Genomic DNA, 12,133 nt, shown 5'->3' with positions numbered 1-12,133 from the left:
GTAATCTGATCATTCACATAAAAATTTTTAAGAAATCTCAAGGGAATATACCTCCACATAATAAAGGCCTTATATGGAAAACCCGTAACTAACATCTCAATGGTGAAAAACTGAGCACTTTTCTTCTAAGGTCAGGAACAAGACAAGGATGTCCATTCTGACCACTTTTATTCAACATAGTACTGGAAGTTCTAGCCACAAGACAAGAAGAAAAGACATCCAGATTGGTAAGGAAGAAGTAAAACTTTCACTATTTGCAGATGACATGAAAGAATATATATAAACTCTAAACACTCCATCAGAAAACTACCTAAACTGACAAATGATTCAGTAAAGGTGCAGGATACCAAATGAATACACATAAATCTATCACATTTGTATAATGAAGTAGCAGAGAAATTAAAATAATCCCCTTTACGATTGCACCAAAAAGAATAAAATGTCTAGGAATAAACTTAACCAAGGAGGTGAAAGACCTATACTTAAAGTAAAACACTGATTAAAAAAAAATTGAAGATGATACAAACAAATGGAAAGATATTCCATGCTCCTGGACTAGGGCTTGAAATATTTAAATATATTAATTACCTGAAGCAATCTACAGATTTAATGTAATCCCTGTCAAAATACCAACCTTTCCCACAGAACTAGAATAATCCTATGGAGCCACAAAAAATCCTAAAAAGCCAAAGCAATCTGGAGAAAGAAGAAAAGCTCTGGAGGTAACACAATTCCAGATTTCAAGATATACTACAAAACTGTCATAATCAAGGCAGCATGATACTGGCACAAAAACAGACACATGGATTAGAGGAACAGAATAGAGAGCCCAGAAATAAACCCACACTCACATGGTTATCTATGACAGGGGAGGCACAAAATGGGGAAAAGGTTGTCTTTTCAATAAATGGTGTTGGGAAAACTGGACAGCTACATGGAAAAGAATGAAACTGGACCACTTTCTAATACCATACACAAAAATAAAATGGGGTTAAAGACCTAAATGTGAGCTCTGAAACCACAAAATTCCTAGAATACATAGGCAGTACTTTCCTTGACATTGACCTTCACAACATTTTTCTGAAGGTGTCTCCTCAGGCAAGGGAGCTTGTGATGAGCACCCGGTGTTGTCTGGAAGTGTTAAGTTAGTGTAACACCTGAAACTAGTAACACTGTATGTTAACTAACCGGAATTTAAATAAAAACGTAAAAAAAAAAAAAGTCTCGACGTTGATAAGATGTGTCTTCACCAAATGGATCTAGCAGTTTAGTGCAATACGAGTCCAAAACTCAGGCTTTTTCGTAGAAATTGACAAATTGATTATAAATTTTATTTGGAAATTGGAAGGACCTAGTGTACCCAAAACAACTTGAAAAAGAACAGAATTAGAGGTCCTCGGCTACTTTGTTGTCAGGGTTTTCCAAGAGAAAAACAGTTAGTTACATATAAACTTATATATGATTTTGGAGGCAGAGATCTGCCACGATATGCTGTCTGCAAACTGGCAAACCAAGAAAGCTGGTGGTGATATTCAGTCTGAAGCCTGAGACCAGAGAGGCTACTGGAGCAAGTCTTTGAATCCAAAAGCCAGAGAACCAGGACCTCCAATGTCAGAAGGCAGAAAGAGAAGGAGTCTCAGCTCAAGAAATGACAGAATTCATCCTTCCTTTGCCTTTTTGTTCTATTTAGGCCCTCAGTAGATTGGATGATGCTCACACACATTGGTGAGGCAGATCTTCTTTACTCGTCCACTGGTTCAAAAGCTAATCTCATCCAGAAACCCCCTCGCAGGCACACTTAGAAATATTTTACCAGCTATCTGGGCATTTTTTTAGCCTGTTTAAGTTGACCCATAAAATGAACCATCATATAACCTAATTTCAGGACCGTGTGAAAACAGATCGATCGATCAATCAATTGATCTATGGAACAGGAGGGAGTCCAGACAGCAACCTACAAATACAGAGAATTGATTTGCCTTGACTAAAGTGTCAAGGCCATCAGTGGGGAAAGGATAAATTTTTAACATGATATTAGAAGAGTTGGATAACAATCTCCAAAATCACAGAAAATAATATAAGAGTTAAGATTTATTTCCTTCTAGATTTTTATGGTTTTGAGTTAACTTGGGTTTTGCAAAGATTTCTTAAGTATGTAACAAGTATGAATATAGAATACAGATAAGTTGGACATTATCAAAGTCATAAAATTTTGCTCCTCAAAAGGCATTGTTAGGAAAATGAAAATGCAAGCCATTGTATGGGAGAAAATATTGGGAAAACATATATAACAACAGACTTGTTTCTGGAGTATATACAGAACCCTTATAACTCAATGGGAAGATAATTCAAGTTTAAAAAGGTTCAGACACTCCAAAGATCTGTGAATGGTGGAAAAGTACCTGACTAAAGGCTTCATGTAGAGGTATAAACCTAAATTAAAATGCATTCCCATGAAAAAACATTCACATAACTACAAGGGGATATGTACTATGAGGTTTATTTCATTCTCCTTAAAATAGTGAAAAAGTGGAGATAAACCCTATGCACTTAAATAAACTGATTTGACTTAATACTTGCAGCAATCCTAAAATAGAAAAAATAGGAGCTACATGTGTCAAGTGAATAAAGGAAAACAGTGTTAAAGGAAGTTGCAGAATGATACAGTATACCCTTATTTTAACATTAATACCATATTTAACATTTAAAAGTACTTTATGAATACATTGCTATATAATGAAAGTAGAAAGATATGCATGAGAACGATAATACCCATTGAATAATGATGAAAAACAATAAAGCTGGAAAAAGAATTATAATTCCCTTTTATTTAAAAACAATTTTTTTAATGTTTTTATTTATTTTTGAGAGAGAGAGCATGAGCAGGGGAGAGGCAGAGAAAGAGAGGGAGACACAGAATCTGTAGCAGGCTCCAGGCTCTGAGCTGTCAGCACAGAGCCTGACGTGGGGCTCGAACTCATGGAGTGTGAGATCATGACCTGAGCCGAAGTCGGACGCTCAACTGACTAAGCCACCCAGGTGCCCCTATAATTCCCTTTTAAAGTTAGTAGCCATTAGCGATTTAACATTGAAGCCTAATTTTTGTTAACTTTTATTTAAATTCTAGTTAACATAGTGTAATATTAGTTTCGGGTATACAGTTTAGTGATTCAACACCTATAACACCCAGTGCTCATCACAAGTGCCCTCTTTAATCCCTACCCCCTCACCTATCCCCCCCCTCTGGTAACCATCGGTTTGTTCTTTATAGTTAAGAGTCTGTTTTCTGGTTTGCCCCTCTCTCTCTCTCTCTCTCTCTCTTTTTTCCCCTTTGGGTGTTTGTTTTGTTTCTTAAGTTCCACATTATGAGTGAAATCATATGGTATTTGTCTTTCTCTGATTTATTTTGCTGAGCATAATATTCTCTAGCTCCATCTATGTTGTCGCAAATGGAAAGGTTTCATTCTTTTTTATGGCTGAGTAATATCCCATTGAGTGTGTATGTGTATACACACACATACCATGTCTGCTTAATTCGTTCATCAATCAAGGGATACTTGGGCTGTTTCCATAATTTGGCTAGTGTAGATAATGCTGCTATAAACATTGGGGTGCATGTATCCTTTTGAATTAGTATTTTATTATTATTCTTTGAGTAAATACTTGTGCAATTGCTAGATCATAGGGTAGTTCTATTTTTAACTTCTTGAGCAACTCCATACAGTTTTTTCCAGTGTGGCTGTACCAGTTTGCATTCCCACTAGCAGTGAAAGAGGGTTCCCCCTTTCTCCACATCCTCGCCAATGCCTGTTTCTTGTGTTGTTGATGTTAGCCATTCTGACAAGTGTAAGGTGATACCTCATGTTAGTTTTGATTTTCATTTCCCTGATGATGAGTGATGTTGAGCATCTTTTCATGTGTCTGTTGGCCATCTGGATGTCTTTTTTGGAGATATGTCTGTTCACATCTTCTGACCATTTTTAAATTGGATTACTTGTTTTTTGGCTGCTTATATATTTACTAAATCTTTATCAGGTATGTCGTTTGCAGATATCTTTTCCCATTCTGTAGATTGTCTTTTGGGTTTTTTTTTTTTTAAATGTTTATTTGAGAGGGACAGGGAGAGGGAGGGAGAGCAAGCATGCAAACAGGGGAGGGGCAGAGAAAGAATCCGAAGCAGGCCCCATGCTGCCAGCGCAGAGCCCATTGTGAAGCTCAAACTCATGAACCGTGAGATCATGACCGGAGCCAAAATCAAGAGTTGGATGCTTAACCAACTGCATCACCCAAGTGCCCTGCCTTTTAGTTTTGTTGATTATTTCCTTTGCTGTTCAGAAGCCTCTTACTTTGATGATAGTCCTAATAGCTTATTTTTGCTTCTGTCTCCCTTGTCTCAGGAGACCTATCTAAAAAGGAATTGCTATGGCCAATGTCAAATAAGTTACTGCCTGTGTTCTAGAGTTTTTATGATTTCAGGTCTTTAGGTCTTTAATCCATTTTGAGTTTATTTTTGTGTATGGTGTATGAAAGTAGTCTAGTTTCATTATTTTGTAGGTTGCTCTCCAGTTTTCCCAACACCATTTGTTGAAGAGACATTCTTTTTCCCATTGTATATCCTTTCCTCCTTTGTCAAAGATTAATTAACCATATAATTGTGGCTTCGTTTCTGGGTTTTCTGTTCTGTTCTCTTGATCTGTGTGTCTGTTGTTTTGTGCAATACTCTACAGTTTTGATCACTACAGCTTTGTAACTTGAAGTCCAGAATTGTGATGCTTCCAGCCTTTTCATTTTCAAGGTCACTTTGGCCATATGAGGTCTTTTGTGGTTCCATCAGATTTTAGGATTACTTGGTCTAGCTTTGTGAAAAATGCTGTTGGTATTTTGATAAGGATTGTGTTAAATATATAGATTGCTTTGGGTAGTATAGACATTTTAATGATACTTGTTCTTCCAATCCATGAGCATGGAATATTTTCTGGTTTCTTGGTGTCTTCTTCAGTTTCTTTCATCAGCATTTTGTAGTTTTTAGAGTACAGGTCTTTCACCTCTTTAGTTAGGTTTATTGCTAGGTATTTACTGCTTTTGGTGAAATTGTAAATGGGATTGATTGCTTAATTTCTCTTTCTGCTGCTCCATTATTGGTGTACAGAAGTGTATCAAATTTCTGTACATTTATTTTGTATCCTGTGACTTTACTGAATTTGTGTATCAGTTCTGATAGTTTTTTGGTAGAGTCTTTAGGGTTTTCTATATATAGTATCATGTCATCTGCAAATAGTGAAAGTTTTACTTCTTCCTTCCTGATTTGGATGCCTCTTATTTCCTTTTGTTGTCTAAATACTGTGACTGGGACTCTCTGGACTATGTGAATAAAAGTGATGAGAGTGGATAGATATCCTTGTCTTGTTCCTGACCTTAGCGGGGAACCTCTCAGTTTTTCCCCATTTAGGATGATGTGAGCTGTGGGTTTTCATATACAGCCTTTCTTATGTTGAGGTATGTTCCCTCTAAACCTCCTTTGTTGAAGGTTTTTATCATGAATGGATGCTGTACTTTGTCAAATGCTCTTTTTGCGTCATTGAGAGGATCATATGGTTCTTTACATGTATTATTAATGTGATTTATCATGTTGATTGATTTGTGAATATTGAACCACCCTTGCATCCTGGGAGTAAATCTCACTTGATGGTGAATCATTTTTTAAAATTATTTTTTTAATGCTTATTTATTTTTTTTTTAATTTTTTTTTTCAACGTTTATTTATTTTTGGGACAGAGAGAGACAGAGCATGAATGGGGGAGGGGCAGAGAGAGAGGGAGACACAGAATCGGAAACAGGATCCAGGCTCCGAGCCATCAGCCCAGAGCCTGACGCGGGGCTCGAACTCATGGACCGCGAGATCGTGACCTGGTTGAAGTCGGACACTTAACCGACTGCGCCACCCAGGCGCCCCTTAATGTTTATTTTTGAGAGAGAGACAGAGACAGAGTGCAATCAGGAGAGGGGCAGAGAGAGAGGGAGACACAGAATTGGAAGCAGGCTCCAGGCTCTGAGTTGTCAGAATAGAGCCTAGCGTGGGGCTTGAACTCACAAACTGTGAGTTCATGACCTGAGTTGGAGTCAGACACTTAACCAACTGAGCCACCCAGGTGCCCCATGAATGATTTTTTTTTAAAGTATTATTGGATTTGCTTTGCAAGTATTTTACTGAGCATTTTTGCATCTATGTCCATCAGGGATATTGGCTCATAGTTCTCTTTTAGTGGTGTCTTTATCTGGTTGTGGTATCAGGGTAATGCTGGCCTTGTAGAATGAATTTGGAAATTTTCCTTTCTTTTCTACTTTTTGGAATAGTTTGAGAAGAATAAATAGTAACTCCTCTTTAAGGGTTTGGTCCTGGACTTTTGTTTCTTGGGAGGTTTTTGATTACTGATTGAATTTCTTTGCTGGTAATCAGTCTGTTCAAGTTTTCTGTATCTTACTGTTTCAGTTTTGGTAATTTATATATTTTTAGGCATTTATCCATTTCTTCTAGGTTGTTCCATTTGTTGGCCTATAGTTCTTCAGAATATTCTGTTGTAACTGTTTGTATTTCTGTGTATTTCTCCTCTTTCATTTGTGTTTATTTATTTGGGTCCTTTCTCTTTTTGATAAGTCTGGCTAGATGTTTATTTTATTAATTTCTTTTCAGAGAACTGGCTCTGATTTCATTCATTTTTTTCTTTTTTTTTTTTTTTTAATTTCTTTTTTTTTTTCTTTTCTTTCTTTTTTTTTTTTTTTTAATTCCTAGGGGTGCCTGTGTGGCTCAGTCGGTTGAGCGTCCGACTTTGGTTCAGGTCATGATCTTGCATTTGTGGGTTCAAGCCCCACTTCAGGCTTTGTGATGACAGCTCAGAGCCCAGAGCCTGCTTTGGATTCTGTGTCTCCCTCTCTCTGTCCCTCCTCTGCTCACACACTCTGTCTCTCAAAAAATAAAACATTAAAATTTTTTTTAAAATCTCTCATTTATTTCAGCTCTAATCTGTATTATTTCCTTCCTTCTGCTGACTTTGGCTTAATTTGTTCTTTTTCTCCTTTAGGTGTAAGGTTAGGTTGTCTATTTGAGGTAGGCCTGTATTGTTATATACTTCCCTCTTAGGACCACTTTTGCTTCATCCCCAAGGTTTTGGACCATTGTGTTTTCATTTTCATTTTTTTCCAAGTATTTTTAAATTGCTTTGATTTCCTGTTTTACCCATTCATTGTTTAGTAGCATGTTGTTTAACCTCCATGTATTTGTGGTCTTTTCAGGCTTTTTCTGAAAGATCAGCTTTTAAATTTTTTTTTTCAATGTTTATTTATTTTTGGGACAGAGAGAGACAGAGCATGAACGTGGGAGGGGCAGAGAGAGAGGGAGACACAGAATCGGAAACAGGCTCCAGGCTCTGAGCCATCAGCCCAGAGCCTGACGCGGGGCTCGAACTCACGAACCGCGAGATCATGACCTGGCTGAAGTCGGACGCTTAACCGACTGCGCCACCCAGGCGCCCCGAAAGATCAGCTTTTAAAAGTAATGGACGGTAGGTACAGATATATGGAAAGGACTTCCCTAATAGGCTCTATGAACTACAGAGCAATGGGAATAACTACAGTACAGATTTTAAATTTTATCTGCTAATTACTAGTTACAAACCAAAGTTATTTTCCTAGCTGGGAATTAAGCAGAATAATTCTAAAAAGTGCTAAAAGAATAAGAAAAAAACAAACATTGATATTAACGGTACCATTCCTACTGTCTCTACCAACTTCCCAAAGACTTGAATAGTTTTTCTATGTGGTGGTTTATAATGATTCTTCCTTCAAAATTTAGATTCAAAAAGCATTCCAATGTAACTAGAATTAACAGTCCCATGCAAGTATCAGTCTAAACTGAGGAAATATCCCTGTAAACATGAAAAATTTAATTGTTGGTGTTTAAATATACTTTTATCCTGTTGTTTTATTAGTAGCCAAGTGTTAAAGTGTCCTTGATAAAAGTCAAGATGGAGCCTTCTGAAAAAGTATTTAAGTCATAAGGGTGATATTGTCTGCATTATAGAAAGTTTTAAAAATAGGAAAAACATAAATGACTAAAATACAACCTCTGTTTCTTTGGCATATTATATAACTTTCTAATTTATTTTCAGTACCTACATTAGAACAGGTTTTTTTAACTGCAAAACTAATGATTATGTTCGAAATGAGGAAGATGAAGGCACCAACAAAGTGTAATCACCTATGACCCAAAATCCACAAAGATTTACCTTTTAGCTGTTATTCTCTGGCAGACTAGGCTTTTTTTTTTTTTTTTTTTAGTTTAAAATAGTGGCACCTGGGTGGCTCAGTTGGTTTAGCATCCAGCTCTTGATTTTGGCTCAGGTCCTAATCTCATGTCTCATGGGATTGAGCCCTACATCTGGACTCTGTGCTGACAATTCAGAGCCTTCTTGGGATTCTTTCTGTCTCTCTTTCTGTCCTTCCCCCACTCACACATGCTCACTCTCAAAGATTTAAAAAAATAAAAATAAAGTTTAATACCAACTCGAGTGTAAATAAAAGAAAGTTCATACATTATTAATATCAGTGTAAATACAGAAGTGTCTCATGGTATTGAAAAGCAGGCATCAGAAGGGATGGAATCAGGAACAAGGAAGCTGTCAGGAACCAAGAAGATTGCCACTCATTGTGTGTGTATCCTTCTCATTGCTTGGTCTCATTTCTGCCTCTTAGCAGATCCATTTTCCAGCATGCATGCTAGAAGATGGCAGTGCTGAACTCTATTCGGTAGACAAGGATCTCCTAAGCTCAGCTTTAAATTCCAGTGAGAGATAATTTGATGGCACCCGCTGTGTTAGACATCTGCCTCTGATACAGTCAGCTGGAACTCTGGGGGCGGGGCATTATGGTACAAACATGGCTGCTAGGGCCTTCTCCTTGGGGTGTGGAAGGGGCAGTGCTCAGACAGCTTACCACCCAAAACTCCGCAATATGGATGATTATCTATCTCTATATTTTCTAAGACTAAATTTTCCCAGTTTTTTTTTAAGATGTTTTCCATTTTTATTCAAATTTATTGATCCTCTTTTTTGGTTTCTTTGAACACTTCTAGCCTTAGAGATTTAGTAAATAGTTGAGTCTGTTTTCTGCTAGCTAATCTGTAATCACATTCATTCATTAAGCAAAAATGCTGAGCCTCTACTCTGTGCCAAGAACTATTTGTAGATGTTGGAGATCCAACAGTGAACAACACCTGATAGTTTCCACACTTTGGGAGCTTATATCCTAGTGGGAGGAGACAGATAAGGTGTAAATACACATATAATGTCAGGCAGTGAGGTGCAGAAAAATAAACAGGATGAAGGGGATAGAGAGTGATGGCATGGGGTAGGGGGCTGTTTTGGAAAGGGTGTAAGGGAAGAGCTCCCTGAGCACAGAGCTGCAGTGAGTCAGGAGAGCCCTGAGGAAATCTGGTAGAAGAGTATTGAAAACCAAAGGAAGCAACTGTAAAAGCTCTGGGATTGGAGAGGAGAGTGCTTTGCATATTTGAAGAAAAAAGCTTTCCGGGTGCCTAGAGCAGGGCAAGTTGGGGAGAGGGGAAAGGTCAGGAAAGTAGCCAGAGGCCCAGCCCCATTTGTTGGTGTGCCTGCTGGGTTTTGAATAGGAAATGCCATGTGAGAGTGTTAGGATGTGAGGCTGTCAAATTGCTGACCACTTACCTTTATTTACATCCTTCATCAAGCAATCTTCCCTTTCCGTTTTTTATACCTTTCTCCTACATTTTAAGAATTTGTTTGCTGTTTTCTTTCATTGCTTAATCTGCCTCTTTTTTTGCAAGTATCTCCTTTTCCAATAGTTTTTAATGTTTATTTCTGTGAGAGTGCGAGCAGGAGGGAGCAGAGAGAGAGGGAGACAGAACATCCCAAGCAGGCTCAGAGCTGCCAGCTCAGAGCCTGACATGAGGCTCAGACCCATGAACCATGAGATCATTACCTGAGCCAAAATCAAGAGTTGGATGATTAACCAACCTAGCCGCCCCACAAGTAACTCATTTTTAATGATGGTTTTTGTAATGTTTTAATATCTGATAAGGTTTCCCTTTTCTTTTGAGGATTTTCTTTGACGTTCGTATCTGTTTATTCTCCCAGATGGCATTCAAAATAATTTTTTTAGGTTCCTAGTAAAAATACCATTGGTATGTTATTGAAATTACATTCTGTGTAAATTCCTTTGAGGAATGTTGACACTTAGTGTTTTCATTAAGGGACAAATGTATATCATGTACAAATGTAAATATTGGATCATTTCTGTTTTTTACTTTATTTTGTTGTGCTTGATAAGAGATTTTGAAGTGTCTGGTTATGATGCTTCTCCAGGTAGGGAGGCTATTTCATTCAGTTCAGAAAGCATTTTATTTGATTCTTACTGTCTGCCAGGCACTTTAGGCACTGAATCTAGAAATGAAGGCTTGGTGCTGGGATTTCAGTTAGTTGGCAGGAGTTCAGAATTTATTTTTGGTGTTAGGGCAGAATTCCATGAAAGAAATCACATTGTTCTCCTCCTCTTCACCTAAAGGAATAATTTCTCAAAAGTGCCCTGTAGATAGAATAAAAATAACAGTTGGCAGACCTTTTTTAAGACCTCTTCCTATATGCTAGCTAGAAAACCTAAACTGGTTATTAATTTCTCAGTTAACACTTTAAAAAGTTTTTTCCCCACTAAGGCAATAATATATAATCAGTCCAAGTTTTACGCATTAGTCCTATAAATCTACCTCTAGAAGCTGAAACCTGTGAATTTTTCTCCACATTTTCCGCTACTAACTCTGCAGTCCAAACCACCATTATCTTTCACCTGGACTATTGATATTGCTTTGTACATATTATCCCTACTTTTCTCTTGCCCACGTTCACAAGGCATTTTCCACACTGTAGCCATGGTGATCTTTAAAAACAATGTTTTTATTATGGAAATTATCAAGCCTTAAAAAATAGAATAATAGAATTAATTGATGTCTCCCTCCCTCCCCCTCTGTCTCTCTGTCTCCAGGAGTTCTCAATAATGGCCACTGTCCAGTTATGTTATTTTTGTGTATAAATATTTCAGTGTATGGGCTCCTAGCTGGCTCAATCAGTAGCGTATGTGACACTTGGTCTCAGGGTTTTGAGTCTGAGCTCCACGTTGGGTATAAAGATTACTTAAAAATAAAATCTTAAAAAATTTTTTCAGTATATTTATAAAAGATAAGGGCTTCTTGGGGCGCCTGGGTGGCACAGTCGGTTAAGCGTCCGACTTCAGCCAGGTCACGATCTCGCGGTCCGTGAGTTCGAGCCCCGTGTCAGGCTCTGGGCTGATGGCTCAGAGCCTGGAGCCTGTTTCCGATTCTGTGTCTCCCTCTCTCTCTGCTCCTCCCCCGTTCATGCTCTGTCTCGCTCTGTCCCAAAAATAAATAAACGTTGGAAAAAAAAAATTAAAAAAAAGATAAGGGCTTCTTTAAAAAAAAACCCTGTAACCACATGATGGTTGCACAGCTCTGAATATACTGAAAACCACTGAATTGTACACTTGAAATGGGTGAATTATATGGTATGTAAATTATATCTCAACATAGTTGTTAAAAAAACATCAAGGAGCCAAAGTTTGCATTTCCCCAGTTACACTTTTAAATATTTAACACTTTGATAGAGTTTTAAACATAAGTTGGATAGTGTACTATTTTTCTTAAAACCCTTCAGTGACTTTTCATCATATTTATAATAACCCATACCCCTTGTACTGACTCAGAAAGGTCTGACCTACAAAGCCCTGGCGTAATATGCTTCTTTGCCTCTCTGACTTTCTACCTCTCTTGCCCACTAAATTGTTTCTACCTCAGGGCCTTTGCATTAGCTGTTCCATCTACTGGAATGCCTTTCCCTATATTTTCCCAAGCCTTGATCATTCCTTTCAATTTAAATACCTTTTCCTCACAAAGGCCTACCCTGATCAGTTGCCCAGTCTCCAGTCTAAAGTGGTATCCTAGTCATTCTCCATCACACCATTCACTTATAAAGTATCAGCATAGCATAGTTTGTTATCTGGCATGTAATTGTTGTTAATTTACTATTTCCCTTTTTCT

The 12,133-nt window shown here is 37.7% G+C and overlaps 2 protein-coding genes across 4 annotated transcripts in view; one reads left to right on the top strand and one right to left on the bottom strand.

Annotated features, from left to right (window-relative positions):
- The window catches only part of OSBPL1A (oxysterol binding protein like 1A), a 245,412-nt gene that overhangs the window by 66,031 nt on the left and 167,248 nt on the right, over positions 1–12,133 (top strand). The gene's annotated exons all lie outside the window — the stretch shown is intronic.
- Positions 10,310–12,133, bottom strand: part of LOC122470650 (E3 ubiquitin-protein ligase MARCHF11-like) — a 37,799-nt gene continuing 35,975 nt past the window's right edge. For both annotated transcript variants that reach the window (XR_006293965.1, XM_043558485.1), the window contains one exon: positions 10,310–10,611. Coding sequence is in view for 1 of the 2 variants with exons in the window: in XM_043558485.1 (XP_043414420.1) it covers positions 10,581–10,611 (31 nt within the window). In the remaining variant the exon portion in view is untranslated. The remainder of the gene's footprint in view (positions 10,612–12,133) is intronic.

Source organism: Prionailurus bengalensis, chromosome D3, assembly GCF_016509475.1.
Source record: "Prionailurus bengalensis isolate Pbe53 chromosome D3, Fcat_Pben_1.1_paternal_pri, whole genome shotgun sequence".
Lineage (NCBI taxonomy): Eukaryota > Metazoa > Chordata > Mammalia > Carnivora > Felidae > Prionailurus > Prionailurus bengalensis.
The sequence above is the reverse complement of the archived record's forward strand: the minus strand, read 5'-3'. Positions and strand labels throughout refer to the sequence as shown.